This window comes from Anguilla rostrata, chromosome 4, assembly GCF_018555375.3.
Source record: "Anguilla rostrata isolate EN2019 chromosome 4, ASM1855537v3, whole genome shotgun sequence".
Classification (NCBI taxonomy): Eukaryota; Metazoa; Chordata; class Actinopteri; order Anguilliformes; family Anguillidae; genus Anguilla; species Anguilla rostrata.
This window is the reverse complement of record NC_057936.1, coordinates 18,660,268-18,683,037: the sequence shown is the minus strand read 5'-3', so window position 1 is coordinate 18,683,037 and position 22,770 is coordinate 18,660,268. Positions and strand designations below refer to the sequence as shown.

At 44.7% G+C, this 22,770-nt stretch overlaps 1 protein-coding gene across 1 annotated transcript in view; it reads right to left on the bottom strand.

The window, feature by feature from the left end:
• The window catches only part of lama1 (laminin, alpha 1), a 54,760-nt gene that overhangs the window by 18,948 nt on the left and 13,042 nt on the right, over positions 1 to 22,770 (bottom strand). Inside the window, exons 4-25 of the mRNA XM_064331129.1 lie at positions 17,658 to 17,900; positions 16,713 to 16,892; positions 15,487 to 15,576; positions 14,334 to 14,451; positions 13,291 to 13,469; positions 12,828 to 12,933; positions 11,967 to 12,124; positions 11,154 to 11,294; positions 10,681 to 10,848; positions 9,820 to 9,921; positions 9,131 to 9,345; positions 8,750 to 8,861; positions 8,262 to 8,372; positions 7,390 to 7,517; positions 6,934 to 7,020; positions 6,216 to 6,427; positions 4,827 to 4,933; positions 3,954 to 4,134; positions 3,497 to 3,633; positions 2,925 to 3,152; positions 2,094 to 2,237; positions 1,032 to 1,211 (exon numbers count right to left, since the gene is read on the bottom strand). Coding sequence (XP_064187199.1) covers positions 1,032 to 1,211; positions 2,094 to 2,237; positions 2,925 to 3,152; positions 3,497 to 3,633; positions 3,954 to 4,134; positions 4,827 to 4,933; positions 6,216 to 6,427; positions 6,934 to 7,020; positions 7,390 to 7,517; positions 8,262 to 8,372; positions 8,750 to 8,861; positions 9,131 to 9,345; positions 9,820 to 9,921; positions 10,681 to 10,848; positions 11,154 to 11,294; positions 11,967 to 12,124; positions 12,828 to 12,933; positions 13,291 to 13,469; positions 14,334 to 14,451; positions 15,487 to 15,576; positions 16,713 to 16,892; positions 17,658 to 17,900 — 3,327 coding nt within the window. The remainder of the gene's footprint in view (positions 1 to 1,031; positions 1,212 to 2,093; positions 2,238 to 2,924; positions 3,153 to 3,496; positions 3,634 to 3,953; positions 4,135 to 4,826; positions 4,934 to 6,215; positions 6,428 to 6,933; positions 7,021 to 7,389; positions 7,518 to 8,261; positions 8,373 to 8,749; positions 8,862 to 9,130; positions 9,346 to 9,819; positions 9,922 to 10,680; positions 10,849 to 11,153; positions 11,295 to 11,966; positions 12,125 to 12,827; positions 12,934 to 13,290; positions 13,470 to 14,333; positions 14,452 to 15,486; positions 15,577 to 16,712; positions 16,893 to 17,657; positions 17,901 to 22,770) is intronic.

Here is a 22,770-nt window from a genome sequence, read left to right as displayed (position 1 = left end):
ACGCCCAACGAGTCTACCACTTGGCAGCACAGACGCACATTTCCCCACTGCCATACCGACTGAAGACATAAATCAAACTGCCACAAGCCATACGCCTGGGCAAATTCTGCCAAGATCTCCGCACACAACATTCCTCACACGGCGGTCGTGTTCCGGCCCACTCAAAGGAAGGTGATACGCGGCTCAGGCCGCCGCTGATCACAGAGATCCAGGACGCTCACAGACGGCGAGCGCTGTAGGGGGGTGGGACTGCACGAGGAAGCAGCACACCGCCGCGGCACTCTGGCATGATTGCAGACGGCAGGGATCAATCCCGCACGTCTGTCTCGCGCGCGATAAATGGGCGGCTGGCAGCCGACCCGAGATTGAGCCATTGCATTTTTAATTCGGCCGCGTCTGCCATGCCAATGGGAACAGAATACTAATACAATCCAGTCTCAGTCGAAACATGCCATTAGGCAATACAGCACTGCTCTCACAGAAATGGCTTTTCTTCATTTGCGCTGAAGTATTTCAAAATGCCATTATTACCTTCACAGAGTAGATGGATGCTGAAGCGAATTCATTCACATGGCAAAACTGGATTGTTTTTTAGGTATTTTCATATGATTTAGAGGTGAACAGTGTATGGTTTTTGAATAGATAATTGTACTACGAAGTTGAAAAAGCATTAATGCATTTACTGTAGCCTCTAATAATGCATTATTGGGTGTGGAAAAAGTAATATAATTTAGCAGTTCTGGCAATTCTATCTGTGGTTCCCAACGAGACCCCTTGAGCCAAACAATTTAAGGTCTTGTTCAAATTAGACAAGGTGCAGATCAAGTAATCTGCTTCTCAAAGATGAAAATGCTGCATGTTTGAATGTTTTTAAAGAACAATTAGGGAAAAAGGAATCACTTTAAAGAGTTCATTTAAAGTTGAATAGGTGAACAGATAGAAAGGGCCTAGCTTTACCAGAGTTCATCAGTGATCTGTGTGCAGCCTCTCCCCTCTCCCTCCCACTGAGAGCGGGGGTGAGGCGGTGTTACCTTGTTGCCCTGGAACTTGGCAGGCAGCCTCCAGTAGTAGGGTCCGGCCAGCGAGGAGCTGTGCACCAGGCTGGCGTCCAGCAGCACGTCCGAGTCGTGCAGGAAGACCCCGTCCAGCGTGCCCGTCAGGTTGCTTTGGCTGACCACCCGCAAGGGCTCCAGCTCCTCACCCACCGTGATCTGAGAGCAAGGGGCCCACACACAGGCATGTCACCTGACCACAAACCTTCATGACAGACATTTTCCCAGAGTGCTCGCAAAGTGCGGAGCAGGGAAATTTTATTCAATTGCAGCTTTTATGCAAATTGTACCACTGTTCTCATTTTAAACCACAGACCACTCTAATCAACTAATGAAGATGATCAATCAGCAAGCCCATCAGGCGATTTTTAAAAGAGCACGCTATTTACAGATACAAATATAGCCTCGCTCAGCTTACTTCCTTCCCATAATGCCCTCTGCTATAACTCTCGAAGTGGCCATTAGGTAGAGCCATGCTCTTTAACAGTCCCATGAGTCATCTTCTTCCACTCAATCGAACTAAGCGCTATTAACAGACAATACTTCCTCATAACTTCCAAAAATATGCTGAACTGTGCTCTTCCACCTAGAAAGACAGATTACCAGCTGATTATTGCTCTGCATTAATATGCCCTAACCCCATCAGACAGAGGCATTCTACTGCTTTGCCAGAGAAATCTGTCTCAGCACTTGGTTTGGTTTGCAACAGATATAATCAGGTATAATGCATACAATACATTGTACACAATACATTGCTCCACTGTGCTTGTCAGTAAGGGCCACATGGTTCTTAAATGCAAACAACTAAAAATTAAGCAATTTTGTAATGCGGACCAAATTAGACATATTCTTAACGTACCATTATCTTGCTTTTGTGTTAATGGTTTTTTCTGTTGAGGTTCCCTTTAATAAATGCATTGCATGCTGGTAAATGAGCTCCTTTGCATCCATTGTTTAAATGATGAAATGCGAAAGCTCCCTTTGACTATGTTTTATGAGCACTACCCCCGTTCTGTTGGTCCCCTGCTTTGATCTACTCACTTCAGCTCTGACCAGGCCCCCCAGCTCCTCGCAGTCCGTGGACACCCCAAAACAGAAGCAGGGGCTGCACCCCGCCGGGTTGTGAGACGCCAGGCCGAAAGTCCCCCTCCTGCACTCGTCACAGCCAGGTCCACCCACGTTGTCCTGACAACCAGACAGCCGTAATATGGTCATCAAAAAAGCCATTGCGCCGCAGCTGCCAAACGATTCCGCGACAACAGCCAAACAGTATAACACTGTCAGGGGCGAACGACATAGTAATCATGACTACAAGCAATCGCAATTACATGACCACAACCCACTGGCACAAACTCAGATCACCCCGGCAATGCTAATGGAGGTGCATAATTTTTCCATCCTGGTCATTTTCCAAGGGCTGCGTGTAGCAGCACTTTCTTTCCAAGCAAATCCCTCGGTTTCATTGGACCCACACATTTAATGGGCAAACACATTTATGCAAATTACATTTCATAAACACACAGAAACAAAATCTTTCTTTAGTACACGGCAAAAATGCATTCTGTAGCTGTGTTTTCGAATTAAGAAAAATAATATAATATAGTACAATATAATAAAGAAAATGTTTAAATGTATCATGTTTAAATGTAACTGCTTAAATGGACCTTGATAGGGAGCAGAATATGGTCCAACATTCGTATATTCATATGTTCTTATAGTTTTTAATTATTGAAATGAAGTCATTAAAGTTTAGAAGAAATCTCAACATACGCACATAGCTCAGTAGGACCTTCCCAGCCCAGTTATATTAGAAAGTGTTAACACCAGCATCAGTAACACCTGCGATAGTAACACCACTGACAGAGGCGTTACCTTGCAAACGCAGTTGTCCTCACAGCCGCACACTCCCAGCTTCTCATCGCAGAACTCCTCCCGCGTGCCGTTGACGTTGCAGTTGCAGGAAGTGCATTCTGGGAAGGCCCTGTAGCCCATGGCACAGCTGTCGCACTTCTGGCCGGTGAACTCGGGGTTGCACTGGCACTGGCCGCTGAGGAGGTCACACCGGGTGAGGGAGGAGCCGGCCGTGCTGCAGTCACAGGGCTGGAACAGACACCGGGTGCAGTCAGAAAGACGGTGGCCCACGTAGCACAGGATGTAGCACATATGTTGTTAAAGGAATTCTGTGCTGAAATTCTGATTCGATGTAAGACATACATAATTACATAAAACAGACCACCTTACCATCCATATCTATGAATTACTGCTACATATTTAATGAATGGATAAATGATAGAAATATTTAATATAGATGATGTGTATTCACTATGAACATATATAGTCATAGATTGTAGCTTATATTGAACTACATATGTAGATATCTTCCTTCTTTCAGGTGTGCATAGTTGCTGTATGGTGGTGTTGGCACAGGGTACAGCCCAGGTTACCTTGCACCCCGTAACTGTGTCGTGTCCCCAGTGGTCCTCCTCGCAGAGCTCACACTTCTGCCCCCTGGTGTGAGGGGGGCAGATGCACTCGCCCGTCTCCGAGTCGCAGTTGTCGTGGGTGTGGGCGCAGTCGCACGCTGGTGAAGACAGGTGAAGAGGCGTGAGCTACAGACCATTACAGGCTTCACATGAGGCGCTGTGGCCACCGCAACCATGGGAACCGCTCAGTTTATGACACCGTTCCAAAGTGGCTCATATTGTTTTCCACACCACGCTACACAGCCGCCATGTGGTGCCGATCGTTCATGCTGAGTCCGTGACAGCACTGTGCCGTTTGTTGGTTTCAGGGCCAACTCGCGACCCCACATGACTAGTCACATGACCAGTGCCCAATGTCGCAGCAGGGGCTGTCATAAACTGAGCCTCAGACAGGCTGGGTGCGGAAGCCGCGTCTCACCCGTGCAGCCGTTGTCCTGGAAGTCGTAGTAGCCGTGCTGGCAGCGGTCGCACTTGTCCCCGGTCACCCCCGGCACGCAGCCACACCGTCCCTCCTCGTCGCACTCCGCCGACAGGGACCCCGCCTGGCTGCAGTTGCAGGCCACGCACCCTGTCCCAGTGAGCAGGCCGTGGTACCCTGCCTGAAGAACACAGCCGCCAAAAAACTCAGTCATCACTAGTGACCTTCTGTAAGCTGTCTTAACACACACGAGTAACAAAACATTTTGGCAGTTTTAATTTATTGTGAACTGAAACAAATGGCAATTAGCCTAAGCACGTGAACAAGTTATTGATTGTTATAACTTTACTGGAAGTGCACTAATGTCTATTGTAGCAGAGCAGCCGCAGTTTTTCCAACACCCAAGAGACATTACTGCACTTGGAAGCCGACGGGCCAACACAGTTGGTCCAAATTAAGGCCCTGATTCTAGTCATTTAGAGAGAAATAACACACTCTGTCTGCGGCAGGGATGCCAGGGAAAAGCAGCAAAAACAGATTGCGAATCATTGTGGTGCAGCTGAGCCACACACGCAATCATTTCATTACAACCAAATTAAAATACCAAACGGGCATTAGGGGCCGAAATACTCAAGCAACAAGTCGACGGACCGTCCCACCGGTCACTACGACGACCATGTCAGAACATCTGGACTTGGGCCTCGTGAACATTTTCTCCCCCGCGCTCCCTTTCCCCACCTCTCTACAGCCACACCTCCTGACTCTTCTCCTGCATAGTTCATTTCCCCCACGCGGGTAATGAATTATGAAAATCTTTGCCTCCGGTCCCTAACAGCTAGAGTCCATTGGCCCAAACGCGCGAGCATGACGTACCTGGCACTGGTCGCATTTTTCTCCCACAACGTTGGGTTTGCATTCACAATGCCCTGTTGTCACGTTACAGATTGTGGAGTAGGAACCGTTCCCATGGCAACCGCAAGCTACAGACAGACAGAAAATACACACAGATGCATTTTTATTATGCACTTGGAAAGCAAGCAGACCCTCAGGTACATCTGGTGATTCAGGAACTGAATATAAGTCAGGAAAATTAAGGCACTGAAACAGACATCTCAATGGACAAAAAACTAACACAGAAAAAGATTCAGTAGGTCGAGCATCCACGGTTGGCTTTTGCAACTTTTCAGTGGGTGTGTTCTTTTTTTAAAGATAATAAATACCAATTTTGGAATTTTTACATAAAAAATAACTATCATTGGTCAGTCTCCAACAGCAATTCTTTCAAAGGATGATTGATAATGTTCTTCTGAGCCACAACGTGCTCATGAGAATAAAAAAAAATCAACACTCTGCTTACTATAGCCTGCTTCATAATTCAGCGTGTTATTATCCAATCCATCAAAACCTTTCATGATTTTCATTCAGCTTTCCAAACAGTGTAGCGCAATTAATTGGCCAAGAAACTAAACCAGAAACTGTGGGCTTATTTTATTGCTTCCACTAGATGTCACCACAATCCCTTTAATACAAAGAGCTGATTTTAAAGTTGCGTTTCCTAGGGATGAACCAGCTTTGACTGTTCCGCGCACCGAACGCGGGCCGTGGCGGGCGATAGCTCCTCTCATTTGCATGTCTGCCCGGGTCAGTGGCTGATAAAGCCGTCCTCCGCCCTGCTGGCGAGCTTCATCGCCGCGCGAGATAGCGCGCACATTCCTGCTCGCTGATGTTCGGGTACGCCATTCACAGGCGGGTAAGCCCCCTCATTGTGGGTCCCTTTGGAAGGGGGGGGGGGTCACGAAAAACGAACAGGAATGCAGAGTCTGAGGCAAATTAACACTTGAGGGTAAGAGGGATTATCGAGGGTCACGGGACTGGGGAAAGGGTGCATTAGCTTCCCTCTGAGTTAATACCCATTCTCCTCGTATCGGGGCAAGGATTAAATCATATCTCTGACCTGTGAGAAAGTGAAGTCAGCAAGCACACATTTGCTTGTTATGGCAGACCGACCCAAACCCGAAGCCCTTATTTGCACAAGCTCCGTGGCCTGTGGTAAGGGGACCGCGGGTCAAAGTTGAGATTTAATCTGGCCCCCTCGCCAATGCGCCAGCCCCATTCATCAGCTGCGGGGTTGAGCTAATCAGCCTGAGCTAATCCTGAAGGTATGTGAAGTATCTGGTAAGCGGGGTGGTGGACCGAACACGCGGGCGTTTAGGCGGAGAGCCCCTATGGCCCGAAACTCGAAGGTTCGCCGTCCGCTCTCACCCTGGCAGTCCTTGGCGACGACGGCGTCGCCGAAGTACCCGTCCTGGCACCTCTGGCAGTGGCGGCCGGCCGTGTGCCCGGTGCACATCAGGCACTCCCCAGTCCGCGGGTCGCAGTGGCCTGGCTGCAGTGGGTCCACGTTGCCGCTGCACTCGCACAGAGCGCAGCCCTGACCGGCCACCGTGGGGTCTCCGTAATACCCATTAGCACACCTTCACAACAATTAAGGCAAAGAGAGGTTCAATTTCACACCTCGGAAAGAGATCAAGACAACGGCTCATGGGTGCCGAGAAAATCCTGTACAATCCTTTCTGACCTAGAAAATAACCAATTTACAAGTTGAGTTACTGTTTGGCACCAGGAAGAATACATATTCTGGCTGGAGATCTCTGCGCATGCATATTAGTTTAGTCTCAGTCTCTCTGTGTCACCCCCGCAGACTGAATCACTGCTTGCACCCCCGGGGAAGTACTGCACTGTTATTACCCAGCAGAGCTCCATGAGCACAGATCCGGTTACACCTATTGTAGAACCCTGTCAAGCAGCAGGTTGCTGAGCTTAGCATTTTCTCTCTGTAAGTCAAGGCTTTCTTCCTTCTGCTTTTAATGCATTGTTCCACTGGTGTGTGTGTGAGTGTGTGTGTGTTTGAGTGTGTGTGTGTGTGTGTGCGGGCGCGCATTAGTATTGCTGTCTGGTTCTTCTGTGACGGTTTGATCACCTGTCACACCAGGCGCCTGTGTATCCTCGCTGGCACTGGTCGCATATCACTTCTCCTGGGCCGTTCAGATGGCAGGTGGGACTGAAACTGAAGGCACAGCGAGCATCATAAACACGGAGGCGCATATAATCCATCACGACTGCTTTATTTTCTCCAGTTATGGACAACAATAATTCCTTCATCAATCAAAGCCATAATCCTCACATGCTGTAGCTTTACTTTACATTCTTTCTTTTGCTTATTCGCAACTCATAAAAGTTCCCACATAATGTGCCAGCCGTTGTCCAAAAAGTTGCCACTGATATTCGACAACTTTTGGAAGAAACAGTAGAGAGGCTAACCGCTTCTTACTGAACAAGAAATTGTTAGCCTAGCCACTGTTGCTACTGGATTTTGATTCTAACAGAATGCAGACAGTAAGGAGAGAGTGGCCTCATACTTGGCTGTGAGACTCACTTGTTAGACTCCACAGTCAGTGGGCAGGCACATCTCTGGCAGTCCTCTGGCGTGCCCTCCGTTGGGTCTCCATAGAAACCAGGCAGACATTGGTCACAGTGAGCCCCGGTGGTGTTGTGCGTACAGTCCTGCCGAAGATTTACCACAGGAGTACTGGATAAGAACCTCACACCGGCATGTTTTGGCCTTACAGCACACACACCATGGCAACTTGGAAAGACAAACTGGAGACATTCATGTACATATCCTGAAGATACAGATAAGAAGTAAAGGAAAATATGTCTCTTATAGCTAAGGAATACCCTGCACCTAGTAGGGATTTCTGTATGAATATTTGAGAAAAGTGAAAATTGTAAGGGTTAACAGTAATACTAAAGTACAATTTAATGGAATGTCTGCATTCAGTACAGCATGCTAAAAGTTGGAACTTTTTGGTTCCTGGAACACACTGATAATGTATTACACCATTTGTCGGGGTAGCCGTGAGCGTGGATTGAAATTAAGTCACCAAACATGGACACATAGAGCTCACAGTGTTTATCGCTCAGCACAGACCATCACATTAGTCAAGGTTCCTTTGTCACATTATTAGTAAATAAAGCATGCAGCAGGAAGTCGGTTTGAACAGAATGATAGGCGGTGTGTTTGGAATCAACACAATTCCATCCAGGAAGTGCCCTTCGGGTCTGCCGTTTGCCTCCCCTTGAGCAAAATTTAAACAGGTTCAAAAGACTAAACACAGATAAACAGTTGGGGGGCTGCTTCCTTATTTGACCCAGCTGCAAGTGAAATCAGGCGAGGTTTCGTTCCGAGCGCTGTATCGTGTTTAGTTAAACGGCGCATATAAAGGCCCAGACGAAGCACAAACTGACCCGACAGACTCCGTTGGCGTCGCACTCGGAGGCGTGGTCATTGCATTCACACTGGAGACAATTCCCGCCGAACAGAATCCCGCCAACACGATAAAATCCGGAGACACAATCCTGGAGATGGAAAGAGTCATTAGCCGGATGCATATCATTTGCTATTTGTGAAACAAAGGCCTTTACGTAAGGCAACTTCAACAGCCGACGTGTTTTATGCAATTCGACTGTACACAGCTGGATATTTGCCGAAGCTAATTTAGCTAATAGCATGCTCGAGGGTACAACAGTAATGCACCATAAAGGGTTTTAACGTATAACCTTCAATTTACCAGTCCAGTTCCCTAAGTACTGAACCACACAACCAGCATTAGAAAACTAAAACTTCTCAGACGATATGTTTTAGTTGATTCTGAGATAATTGTGCATTGTTTAACTACCTCCATTAAACAATGACCAATAATGGCCAATCATAGCAGAGAATGGCCAAAACTAACCTCACAGGACGTCCCAGAATAGCCCCAGGGGCATTCGCATTGCTCGACACCTAGGGCATGTTTGGGGGTGGCGGCGTTGGGGTCTGCCATGTCCAAAGAAACAATTTTAAGCCTGGGGAAATATGAGCGAAGAGGAGAAATAAAAGAAACTTTGCATTATAAACCCCACCAAAACACAATGGAGCAAGACATACAATGTTGGATTTCTTCCAACCAATGGAGAATTAAACAAATTTATCTTAAAGTTAATGTTCACAATGTCTTGACAAATAGAAGTATTGGGACTATGACATCATGAAACACGTGACCCAACATGGAAATTGCAGGGAAGATGCAGGCGCTGGTCATGAAATGAGACAAATGCCCAAACCACTTCCTCACCTCAGAGGGCCCTCAGAGCTGGTGTTGAAGTGCGCTCGGACCAGAAGCCTGCCCACATTGGCGAGAATGGTCATCAGCTCGTCCCGGTCCACCTCTCGGCCCGTGCGGAGGTCCACGAAGTTCCGCGGCACCAGCTCCACGGCAACGCGCTGCTCTTTAAGGGGAGTCAGCAGGAGCAGCTGAGGGGCTACCTGCCGCAGGGCCCTCCCGTTCCCCTGGGGGCGCCATCGAGTCAGCCGTCAGAAACAGTCATTTACAAACGTCCAAATCAAGGGCTGAGTTAAATCAGGGAATCTAGGGAAACGTCGTCTCAGGGAACTGCACAAGGTTCACAGTAGCATCAGTGGGCCTACATTTCATTTGCATTCACTCCATTTTCATATTTCGATAAAAAGAGACACATAGATGATAGTTTAAAATGTGCCCGAGGCTCAATACACACTAATTAAGCCTCTTCTGTCGTGTCTGAATCTATGAATATTCATAAAAATTCTACTTAAGCAGGGGAAGATCTGATGACCATGGTTTGAAAGGTACAGTACATGTAAGGAAATCCATTCAGCAAATTGATAAAAAGTGGTCATTTTTCTTTTTTTATTATCAATGACAGGAATATATCGGTCTAAGCCTTTCATGGTTTATCAGTGCTATGATTAAACGCATAGGGCCTGGAGCCACGAACGACTTACCTCAATAACGACATCAAAGCGAGAGGGCAGAGACTTGTCTACGTTCTCCACAGAAATGTCGTACGACACGGCGTAGCTCAGAAAGCCTCCGTACGATGCCAGCTGCGCACGTGAAGACAAACGAGAAGACGCCGCGCGTTATCACTCGCAAGGATCATTTCCCGAGCCCAAACATCCAATTTCTCAATGGGTGTCATGGGACTCTTCGCTGTCCATTACATTTACTAACACCTTCAAATACTGAAAGTGAGACCATTGCTCCAGTAAAGAGAATTTCCTGGAAGGTTACTGCTGACTCTTTTGCTCCCGCCCTCAAAATGCGATGTAAATGTCACGGATAATTACGATTTCGAATTAATTTAATCACCCAAGGGACTAATGTGTACACGTATTAGACATAGTTATAGAGAATGTAACCTAATTATTTCTGGGTTTATAATTTGCCCGGCCCTGTTTGAGTGTAATTACAGGCCATGATCCATTAACTTGGAGGAAAAAGGAAAATAAAAAAGAGGAATTTCAATTGAAAGGTTAGGAGAAAGAGAGAAGGTCCCTCGGGGAGAAAAGAGCCTATTTCCGGGCTCCTACAAGCCTGTTCGAATCAATTTCACCGCTGCAAATGTGCACAGTTCATTATCCAATCTAACAGCTCAGTAAGACACTACAATTCCCTGCCTGTCTGTGGGGGATAATAGGACTTTGAGAATGGCCATTGGCCAGTAGCAGCAACCCTTTGCATTACAATCTGCTTCCATTGTATCCAACGAGGCCACAGACACCAATGTAATACAGTTCTGCTGTGTCAGTGCTGTGCTATTTTTGTCCAGAGATTCTAGAAAGACAGAACGCTGATATGCACACCTTATTCCCCAAAAAGCGCTCAGGAGCAGCCCAGGAGGACAGGAAGTGGGAGGTTCTGCTTCCTGTGACGTTGACGAGGGTGATGTGGTTGTCCTCGTCGATTACGGGAGGAGAGTAAATGGAGTCAGTCTGAGGTGCGGGAAGCAGCCAGCCATCCGTGGCGACCACCTGCAGCCCAGGGAAACCACACGCCATTTACACAACAGTCCTGCCACACAACATACTTACTAACAAGTGAAGCCACAGGGATATGACTTGGAGGTTCTCTTGAGTGTATCTCAGTCAAGTTCATGCTCTGAGTTGTTGTAATAGACTGAAGAAAACTGTCAGACAAAAACAATGTAGAAGCCTAATATAATTACTTAAATGCATACATTAGCACTGACTACTGTCATTTCTGTAAGCCATAACTGACGCCCATTGAAAAACAGGGAGGGTGCCATAATTGCATGGTTCACACTGAGCATTCTTACCTGAACGGTGGACCACAGAGTGCTCTCGCAGACATCAGACACCCCGAAACAGAAGCACTCAGTGCATCCCTCTGGGTTGCTCCCCTGCAGGTTGTAAAACCCCTGTTTGCAGAGGTCGCAGTCCCCTCCCATGACATTCTCCTGAAAAAAGCACAAAGAGAGCAAGGCTTGAAGGTTTCCTGCTTAAAATCTGCCATGTCAGAGGGATTGTGAAATTGAACTTGACCCAGAAGCAAACTGCAGCTGAGCACTTGAAACCTACCGCGTGACAATTCTGGGAATACTGCCCCCCCCCCCCAGGGTCAGCCGACGGCCAATTACAAATTTCCCCACGGGACACCCTCCCACAGTCAAAATTACTCCCTAACCACGGGAAATGCGGTCAACACAAACCACAAAAACTCTAAATACTCTATCAAATATTATCCCATAATTGCCACCCTTTTCCCAAATATTAAACAGTGAAATGGTGAATTCCTACAAAACCTGACCAAAACCTCTAGCGCTTTGCAATCTCTCCTCATATCCCAGTGAACATTTTGTCGGTGAAAAGTCGGTGGTGGTGAAAGGCCCTATAGGCGTTCCGGTGAAAACCCGGCTACATTGGGTTGAAAAGTGAAAGTTTTCTAACCGACTACCCAGGCTACATCCGGGTAAAACCTGAGCCATATTGGGGTTCACCTAGTCTGTTTATGTCAAATCGTCATCATCCTAGATCCACACCCCTCTAGACGTTTAGATTCCGGCTTTTTGCTGACTGGGATAGAACCCCACCCTGCAGGAGCGGGCTGCAGCGGGACAGTGCTCTGTTACCTTGCACACGCAGGCGGCGCACGGGTCCACGTTGACGCTGCCGTCCAGGCTGCAGTTGCAGCGCGTGCACAAGGGGAAGTCCCTGTATCCAAAGGCGCAGCGGTCGCAGCGCTCGCCCGCGAAGCCCTCCTTACACGGACACTGGCCAGCGAGCAAACCTGCAGCACACGACCCACAGGGCCCAGCACGTCAGCGCATGCAGCTCAGCATAGTACCAGTCTACTTTACATAGCTTCAGACAGCATTGTATGGGGCTATTATGGTATGCATTCAGTATCAGTAACAGTACCAGAAATTATTTGCATTGCAATATCAACTTACATCAGTCTAAACCTTTCCATTTATTCCTATGTGGAGATTAAATGAGTTTAATTTATTATCGGCTCTGAGCTATTGCGTCCAGGTCCTTCATGATGTCATGAAGAAGCTAACATAATGTCCAATAAAGGTTTTAGTCTCATTGCTAATCTCCTTCCATAGTTTCAGGCAAATAATTAAAAGTATAAAAAATAAAAGTATTCTGTATTCATGAGTGAAATAAATAAAAGTATTCAAGTGAACATTTATTTCAAGCTATCTACTGCCTATTCATTTTTAATTAACCTTGGAATTAGAGGGTCAGTTTGCAACTTTGGAAAAAAAAAATTCAAGAAAATACACTAACATACTGAGATAACACCTTTTCAAGGTCATGGTGATGATTTGGTTTAGAATTTCATTTTTGTAAAAAGGGGTAGTACATAATTTCTTTCAAAAAAAATCTGGAAATTACAAGATACAGGAATACTCTGCCAGCACACCTGTACACATGCTAACACTGTACTTTTGATATAAAAAACAGAGATAGAGGAGAGCAGTGACCTTTCTCGGGATTGGCGTGGTTGTCGTCCTTGATGCAGTTGGGAGTCAGAGACCCGTTGGGATCGCACAAGCACTCGACACACGGGAACTCATCGTATGGGGACATCTCCATTCCGGGAAGAGAGAACGGGACAAGTTATCCTCCACATTCCACAAACAGATACAAACAGCGACATCGTTAAAGTTCGGGTACAATGGGAGTCTTCACAGCAGGGGCCGTGCAAATCTTAAAGGCCCTCAGAAGTCTCCCTGCTTTGTTTCGCGGCAAACCGGCCCTACAAAAGATGTGCAGGGGCTGTTCTTTTGGGGCAAACACCCATTTGTGCCTTTAATTGCCACTCCCAAAACAATGGGGATTTACACAATTGGTGCCTGACAAAGCAGACACCAGGGGCAAGTAAAGAGCCCCTGCCGAACAGACGGGAAGAGGTGGGTATCGGGTGGCGGGAGACGGGCGGGCTACCTTGTGAGGCCGGTAGAAGCTGTCAGCGCAGGTCTCGCAGTTCACCCCGCCGGTGTTTTGAGAGCAGTTCAGACAAACGCCCCCGCCTACAAACTGCCCGAGCGTGTTCATGCTCATCTTGCTGTCAGCCACCGTCTGGTTGTAGTAGCAGTCTTCTGCTTTGTTGTGGCAGTTACATTCTGAACGAGAGGAAGTACAATTTATAATAAGGAGCATCAGTAGATTTAAAGCAAAAGCAAAACACAGAAAACACACACAAAAAAACTGTTCTCCTATTAAAGTGGGTGCAAGATTTAACACTAAAAATACACAAGAGAAGGAGGGGATAGAAATATGTCTGTGCACTCAATGCAACCGAGTCATGAATTTACTAAAGCATTGAATTCTAGTTGAGCACACAAATGTGAATCAAATCTCCATATTTCAAACTTCTTCAGGCATGAAATCAAAATCCCAGAAAATTACATGGTCCAGCCTTAATAAGGGATAAATGCCTTAAGATTAATTTCAATTGATAAAAACTTGGACCAGCCATGAAACACAATTTGAAATCTGACACTGAAAAGGGCTTTCACGTTTTTTCCGGGTGGATCTTTTGTTTGTTTGTTCCACAACAAAAAGTTTGTCAACTGTGCTAACTGCAGCGTCCAATATATCATCCTCAAGCCCTGCATTTTTGTCCCCAGTGGAGGACATGAGTCTGTGGTCTTAATCTCAAGAACCATAAATTCTACTGTACTAAAACCTACACTACAAGAGACATTCTAAAAATATATAATTATATTTTTGAAAATATTTCCACTGCCACATGTTTTTATCATCCAGGACACTTGCAGTATTATGTCAAAAAATGTAAATACTTAAACACTTTTTCCTCTGGGTCGCACAGGGTAATTTCACCCATTTCTAAAGTAAATGTAAAGAAAAATACCATGGCCATTCATTTGCCTGTTTATCAAAAAGCTAAAACAGCTTTGTAACATACTACAGAATTCTGTAAAACATTTCTTGAAAAAGTTCAAGCTGTCATGACTCCAGCTTACTCTCGCAAGTGTTGCCTTCAGACAGCGTTCCAGGTTGCCACGGTTGCTGATGGTATCCGGGGCAACACTCATTACAGCTTTCCCCACACGTATTGTGCTCGCACACACACTGGAGCTTCTAAATGGACAAAAGGGGGAACAGTGGACGTTTTGTTAGGAACGACGCAGAAATGTCTCCCCTCACTGCATGCTCATCATACTGTCAGCTACCCAACAGTGTCTCAGCGAACTATTCACAGACCCTTAACCGATCAGCATGGTGGAGCAGGCCTAAACACACACACACACACACACACACACACACACAGTTACAAATGTCAGGCTCTCACTTTTAGCACTCGTAGTCTAAACACACAGACAGCACATGTTAAGTCGGTGAATCCACACAAGGTGTGAATAACACTGTTGTGTGATGTCTTGCTAGCGTGTCGCAGGTCTGTGCTAGGGATGAAAGTGCCAGTCTGACAGCACTTGGGATTACAACTGGGCTTTTTTTCATTCATCCTCTTGTTAATGTGTCTCTCTCATTAATACGGGGCAAACAGGCGGGGAGGCGGGGGTGGGGGGGGGGGGGGCAAAAGCCAATCACAGCAATTTCATCAACAAGGAGGTTCGGAAAGTCAGACCAAATGGGATCTCTGGATTTTAAGAAAAGTAATTTAAAACATTATCTATATTCTATTTGTCACATATGATTTCTGTGTTAAAACTTGAAAGCTCCCTGGAGTGAAAAGTCTGTTAAAGATAATCATTACCACATTACTTTCAAATGTAAAATCACATAAATTAAGACAGTGACTTCAAAGAAAATTGAACTATTCAACCTATTCAAAACCTGATTGAAAATAAGAAATTAACAAACAAATTAAGGAGTTCCCCAGTTCACAAAGACAGTTGTCAATTTCTATACAAAGAGTATAGAGCATTTACAGTGGCCTAAAGTAGACGGTTGTGTTTTGGTTCTCTTTAAATGTCCAAATTAATCATTTTTGTTGGTGAGGTGATCATTGGGAAAGGAAGTAACCCATTCCTGATCCAAAGTCACAGACGGGGCTGAATACATCATAGCATTAAGCCCGCGGGGACCTGTCCTTTTTAGGACGGGGACTGGCTTCCTACGGCGAGAGGGCTTTTCTGGGGAGATTTACGGTACCTTGGTGACGGGGTCCCAGGGGCAGCTCTGAGCGTGGCCGTAACAGATGCACATGCCACCCACCGAGATGTCCTTGATGGAGTAGTAGTACTGCAGGGCAACAAAACAACACGATGTAACACACACCGCCACAATACTTTCCTTTCAAAAAACCTGATTTACATTCCGAGACCGACTCGCGCTGACCCCCTAATGGCAAATCACTGCCATGCATTAAAATTTGAGCGCGCCGGGCTTCAGAAAAAACACTTTGCCCAGGATTGATTTCGTCCTGAATATCCAATCCTTCAGTTCAGACATCAAAGCAATAACTCCTGATGGGCGTCAACGTGTGTAACGGTGACTGCGCTTGCTGTAAAGTGCTGCCGATGTGATGAATTATGCGGGAGGGAAAGTATGTTCTGACTCGGGGGTCAGTCATTAGCAGCAGTATGATGTATAGGCAGAGCCGGGGTCCTTTAAACATCCACAGTGTTTTCAGTTGAAACTTGTTTTTAAATTGATGTCAACATTTAAAGTGGCGCTTCTGAAATATTACCATCGCTAACTACACCCAGGTCCTGATTTGAAAGTGTTTTATGAACTCAAAATCTGCACCTATATCAATTCCCAAAGATTACCTAGTATTTACAGTATGCGTATGATTTAGAGTATGCATCGAGATAAAATGTTTTGCAGAGGTTATTCCTAAGGTCTTATAAAGCACATTGAAGGAATAAAGGGCTCCAGGGACATGGGATAGTTTTAAAGAAACCTGAATTCTTGTGGCAGTCTGGGTGACACACAGAGCGCAGTGACACACAGGGTAGCTGACAGTGCAACTAGTCTGTGCTAATTCCCACATAATCCCACAGCCTTCTGTTTTAGACAATTAACCATTGTGGGGTTTGCAGCTGAGCTTCTAAAATGCAACCCTTTACGATGCATTCATCACTCAAAAAAACAAGAACCAACCAAGGAATGTTTCTATTCTGAAAAACCCTTTCTGCTGGATTCTCTCAAAACGATGATGTCATCTTGGCTTTTTATATTGAATAAGACATCTTTACCTTTAAATGAACTTGACTGAATACAGAACCAAGGCTACCATTATTATTGAACATGGTGCACAAATAACTCTTGCTTTTTGTCCCAGGAAACACCAGCATATGTTTACGGACTACTGTCTTTGTTGGCGCACTCACAAAGGGTGCGCTATCTCACGGGGACTCTGAAGCACCACATACCCGACGCGTGACGATGGGGTCCACCTCCTTCGGGTCGCGGTAGCTGAGGGTCATGAGGTCGGCGTTGAGCGTGCGGATCCTCTGCAGGCGCAGACGAATGTAGCGGGCGGAGGTGAACTCCAGCAGCTCAGGGGTCAGGTCGTCTGCGCTCGGCCTACCGTTGATTAGGGAGGTGTGGATCTATGAAGATGGAAACCAGAGATCAGTTTTCAACAATCTTCTAATCTGAGATTTACATAATTACAATTTTAATACTTTTATTTTAATACAAATACTTTTTTTTAAAGCTAAAAGTTCCCATAGACTCTTTTCTGCAGCCCACAGAAAGGCTCTTTTTTTCCAGCCCACACCCTGGGGAGTTTTTTAAGTGGAAGGAATGGCTACTTTTAAAACCGCAGAATCTCATTATTCTGCTCCCTCTCCAAGGAAGTCAATGCCTCTATGTGCTGGCATTCGGAGGGCTCTGAATACACTACCCATTGTCCACTGGTCGCGCCAACCACTCCTGCCCTGAGCGGGTGCCAGGGCATGCCTTGTGGGCATCGAGAGCAAACTCTATTCTATGAGGCTCTGAGGGCTTTTCATTCACAAGTTTATGGTCATTGCCTCCCCCCTAATTGTAAAGAGGTGGGTTTATATCCAATGGAAAATGATGACCTTACACAAATACCAGAGTATTAATGAACGATTAACTGTCTTCAATAAACCAAGCCTACCAGAGCTATATATGCTTACGTCACTCATGCAAATAGGTGGTTTTAATGGTTTTAATGATTTAAAGGAGAGCAATTACTGCTTGTAGCACCACTGTCTGTCCATAGCGAAATAGATTTTTCAGAGAAACAATATGACATCACAACTGCCTATTGGCAATCCCTCTAAACTATAGGAATATACTGTACTTGTATTTCTTCTGTATGGTAAATCTAAATGGATATTCCATACCTCTCCATGCTCCAGAGGGACAAGGCGTGAATAATAGGAGGTGCAGATGACCTCGTCGTCTCTCTTGTAGGTGGGGGGTCCCAGACGAGGTGTGATGTTGTAGCGGGACAAGCACTCTGTGTCGCTGATGGCATAGTATTGCCAGGGCTGGTACTCTACCCCGTCCAGAGAACGTTCCAGGATCCAGTTTCCGGGCCGAGGCGAGTTGGCCGCCTTGATGATGAAGTAGGCCACCTGGAAAACCTGAACACAACAACTTATTGCAGCTAACGCTCTCTTCCCACCAGGAACTCAGCTAGAAATACAACAATGCTGCCCCCGCTGATCGCCACAGCCAGCCAATCCTCACTGTTCACACAAGTTACTCACACATCACTGTTGAACAGGGTTGTCGCGTTTTGGTGTAATTAACAGCAGCTTGCTCAAAATCCAATTTTTTTCCTACCAATACAGCCTGTTTGTATTCGCTAGCCAGCTGGCTACCAATGTAGTTTTCCATTACTCTGTCTTAAGCCAGTACGAAACTACTGTTCGATAGCCCAAAAAATGTCCTCCAAATCATGCAAATGCACTAACGGAACAAATGGTAAACAATCTATATCTACATAAAGCTGAAAATTAGATAACTGCTATTGTACAAGAGCTCCCTCTTAGGTAATCTTTCATTAAATGATTGTTATTGATCTGGGCTGAAATTATCCACAAAGAACATGTACCGATAGGTCATAGAATTGTAAAAGAATTGTTTGGTAGAAATTTCATTACTTAATATAGATGTAGATAGGTTGACAAAGGGAGGACTATAGACAGCCGCAAGCCTGGCTGCTAATACCAGTGCTTAAACTCTCTACTTGCTCACGTGGTGACAGAAGTGCTTTTGCCATTCCAGCCAAACTTAGAATGGTTTTGCCTGGTTCCAGTGCCAACAGTAGAAATACCTCCAACAGAGATCCACTCATTCATGCACCAGTGACTCATACAGCTATTGACTGGTTGCTTTATTTTCTCCAGAAGATTGTGCTATTTATGTACTGCACAACATATATTGCCCACGTGAACAGTCACTGAATTGGATGTACTAACAGTAGGTTAAATACCGTTAGCTTGCTAACAGTATTTAAATACAATCTAGAAACACAAATCCAGCTGTATTTTGGAGTTAAAGAGGAAGAGAATCACATGCATGTTTCTGGCAGTGAAAAGAACAACACATCCTCTTCCCATCTAGCAGTCAGCCAAATCTGGCTAATGGGCAGCCATTATATTCACTCTCAGTTTACCAGCCCGATGAGCTGCTTCTCTGTCCATTACACAGCAGACTGGGGGTGGCTGTGGGTCACTGGGGACTACATGGTGTTTTTTTACCCCTCACCAGCCAGTCACTGGGCTAGGCTGCTGAGTCAGCTACTCTCAAATCCTGTTTTAACAAGCATTCCAAACAAAACCCTCATTCATCGGGTATCCCCAACCTTGAACAGAGCCACCAAAAGACATCTGCCATTCCTCTACTGGTCTCCAACCTGCTCCAATGCATGCCAATCAAATGAATAAGCAACTGTGTACCAAATTCTGAGAGAGCATTCTCAAGATTCATTTTGTGGACATGCATTTTATGGCATTTACATTTGATGTCATCTGGCCTTACTGACCGCAAGAATGTGCAAATGGAACATGTTAATGGCTAACAAGTGGGAGTGCAATCTGAAAAAAACAGATTGCGTATGTCGAATTTTAATTGCAGTCTGCATTTCTTTCTTGTGCACAGCCCTCTTCTTTGATACTTTTAAATACAATCTTATGTTTATGTGTTTCTTAGCAACCGAAGGAAAAATATTAAATACACATGGGACTTTCCTCAACTTTGAATTAACATTGGCCCTCTGATTCCGCCACTAACAAAAACAAAGCTTTGATCAAGTTAGGAGCAATTTATCTCTCGCTTCTCTTTAATCTAATAAACATTATTTGATGGTACCCCTTAATATACACTTATCCTTACACTTCATCTGAAGGTGGAGTAAATTCCATTTACATTCTTGATTTCTCTACCAAGACATGTGAAGGCACAAACAGAAACAGAAATCAAAGACGAACTATCTGTGATTATAGGGTGATGTTTCATTTACATTTCCAAAGATTATCTTCTGACTTATGTATTAACTTTTGATATATCAATATAATTACATGTTATAAAGCTACCATGAAATACAAGTGGATAAAGACATTGACAATATAATCTGTGGAGAGTAATAAATTAAAATGAGAAACTATCTTTCATTTTACTAAAAATGGCATTAAGAACACCATATTAAATTCTATGTGGCATGACTCTCAGAATGGGATAATATGTGAAGCATCTAAACACACTGAATATTGGTTACAGTGACATGTCATGTCACATTGGTATGAAATGTCAAACAAACCCTTCATATACAACATGAGTACAAATCTATAGTTCGGTTCATGAAAACATTTTCAAGATCTTTCACCAAATAATGTATAAATTCCATGCACAGAACGGCACACCAAAGACAGTTAAAAATGCAAAAAAGTACAATCTGCTAAAAGCTCTAAGTATTTCAAAGGATTTGCTGTTTTACTTCCTGCTGATTTCCTGTTCCCTGAAGTTTCTGAACTTCCATGAACTGAGATACAGAGCAGAACAAAGCATCATTCATCCATCACTTTTAAGTTACAATGTATCTCAATGTTGAAATGAGATTACACACAGTGTTAGCCACAAGTAGTCAGCAGTAATTCATGAATAGTAACTAATGGTGATGATATCCTCGCTACACTTATAGTGTGGGATCAGTGTCCAGTTCCATGTCTTAAAATGCTGTATCTACATCACTGAATAAAAGTATTGAACTTAAAAAAAAAAAAAAACTGTCACATGTACATTATAAATCAGTCTCTAGTAAGTTTTCATTTGAAAAGAAAAATAAATTTCATAAAGAAACATTGACTATGTATGAACATCCACCAAAATATTTGTTAATTAATCAAAATAATTCATAAATAAAATTTTATTGTGAGCGGTTATCGAAGACAGAACAGTAATCCATTCCATTTGAATTCTAGGGACATACATGATTGTGGCCATGGTGATACATCTCAAAGAACATCGCTCTCTGATTAATTACTGTTCTCTTGAAAACCCTAAAAGGCACATTGGCCTTTGTTGCCGAGCTCTCTTGGAAATATACCACACCATGATGAGCATATAGCTATATCTCACAAATCACACAGATCAAACTGGCTTCCTAAGTGAAATCTGAACCACGCATCATGTAATAACCAGCCATTTTCGGGTGAAGAACACCGATTAACTACATCAAGAAAGGACAAATGAGCATCAACTCCAGAAATATGCGGTACGTGGTGTTAAAGGAGATAATACTATAAACACAACTGCAAAGCTTTATGCCAAAGAGGAATCCATCCTACAAGCTTCATGATGCATCTCACGTTCGGGGCGCTGGGAGATCACCGCTGCCCAACGACACCCCAGAGAAACGCACGGTGACCTGCCTTGTTCCCACATTCAGTCAACATCTGCTACATCTTCCCAAGGCCTGTACACCTGGGCTTGTGGGACAGCATCCAAGCTAAATAAGATGAGCAGGGATCTGGAGACCATGTCATTAGACCTGCGCTGTACAGTAACACTCCAAAAAGGGACTCCTCTGTGGGCTCAGAATGCAGGGAGCTCAAGTATCTTCTGATGATATCAGGAGGAACGCAGTGTACTCGTGAGGACCATGTGAAAATGGTTCACCCGTTTTTATCTTGCTCATACCAACAGCTGCAGGTGCGTCTCCTCTCTTGGTATGTTTGGACAGTGCAATCAATCAGACAGCTGCATGTTTTCCTATGTCAGATACTTTGCGTTTCTAATCAGAGACTGGAAGTCATATTTGTTATTAAAGCACTGCTAGGGTCTTGGGATGACTGAAGAACACTCTGTACCCGTGTGTGCAAAGCTCCCTGACCCCAGCAATGCAGTGCATCAGTGCACATTAGCAAATGAAATGTATACAATTCCTTTGCTATTGTAATCTGCCACTAATAATTCCAATTGTCCTCAAATCGCACTGTTGCAAATTGGCAATTCATATTTTTTGGAAATCTATGCATGTAAATGGCAGTTTATCATGCATAACATGTAACTGAACATACAGCGTAATCCAACCACAAATACATTTTAAACAGTTGCCTCTATCTTCATTATGGCTGTATAATCTATGTTGGACAGCCCAACAAAATGGATGCCTAGCACATCAAATCAGCATTTTATCAAAGCAAACCTTCAGAATGTTGTGGCATGTAAAACAAATGGCATGTGGTGTTACTTTTAAATCTGTAAGCTTGAATAAAGGTGTGAGAGAAGTTACACCATGTACTAATACAAACAAAAAGGTCAATACTGTGAAATCAGTATAGCTGAACACTGCTGTGCTCTGTGTTGATTTTAGTCCCCAAGGGAAAGAGAGATATGGAGGGGTAGGAGCTCAAACCTATGTGCCAGGAAAAGGAAGGCTGACAGGGAAATTGGTGCCAATCCTTCCCCCCAGGCCAAACTATTTATCCAATTATCACTGGCTGGCCAAAATCCCAGAGCCATTCCTGAGGACCCATCCTGTCCACCCCCCAGGCAGATCAAATACGACATGCTCAGGATAAACAAAGATACTCCTGTCCAAACACCTCACTGACCAGCTGTGTTGTCGCATGTTACTCCATCCCTTCCCAGGATAGAAACATATTGTTTCCCCAGGAGTTTAGTTTGACACCCCTGTTCTAGAGCCTGGGCGACAAGTCGTTATGAACTTGTACCTGTCGCACTACGATTTAGAAAACGAGCATGAATGTATGAGTAGTAATGAATCTCAAACCGACCTTCTCATGTTCTGCTTGGACAAGAAACATGAAACAGCTGTTACTTAAATCACAGAATGACCATTTTTATTGGCTGTTGGCAGTGAGACAAGAAGGTCCCCTCAAGAAGCTTGATGCACTACCCAATTGCTACAAAAGAATTTCTGCAATGAGAGATAACTAGCTCTGTAGGCGATGGCAGAATCCATTATCTGTCTTGTGAGGATCTGAT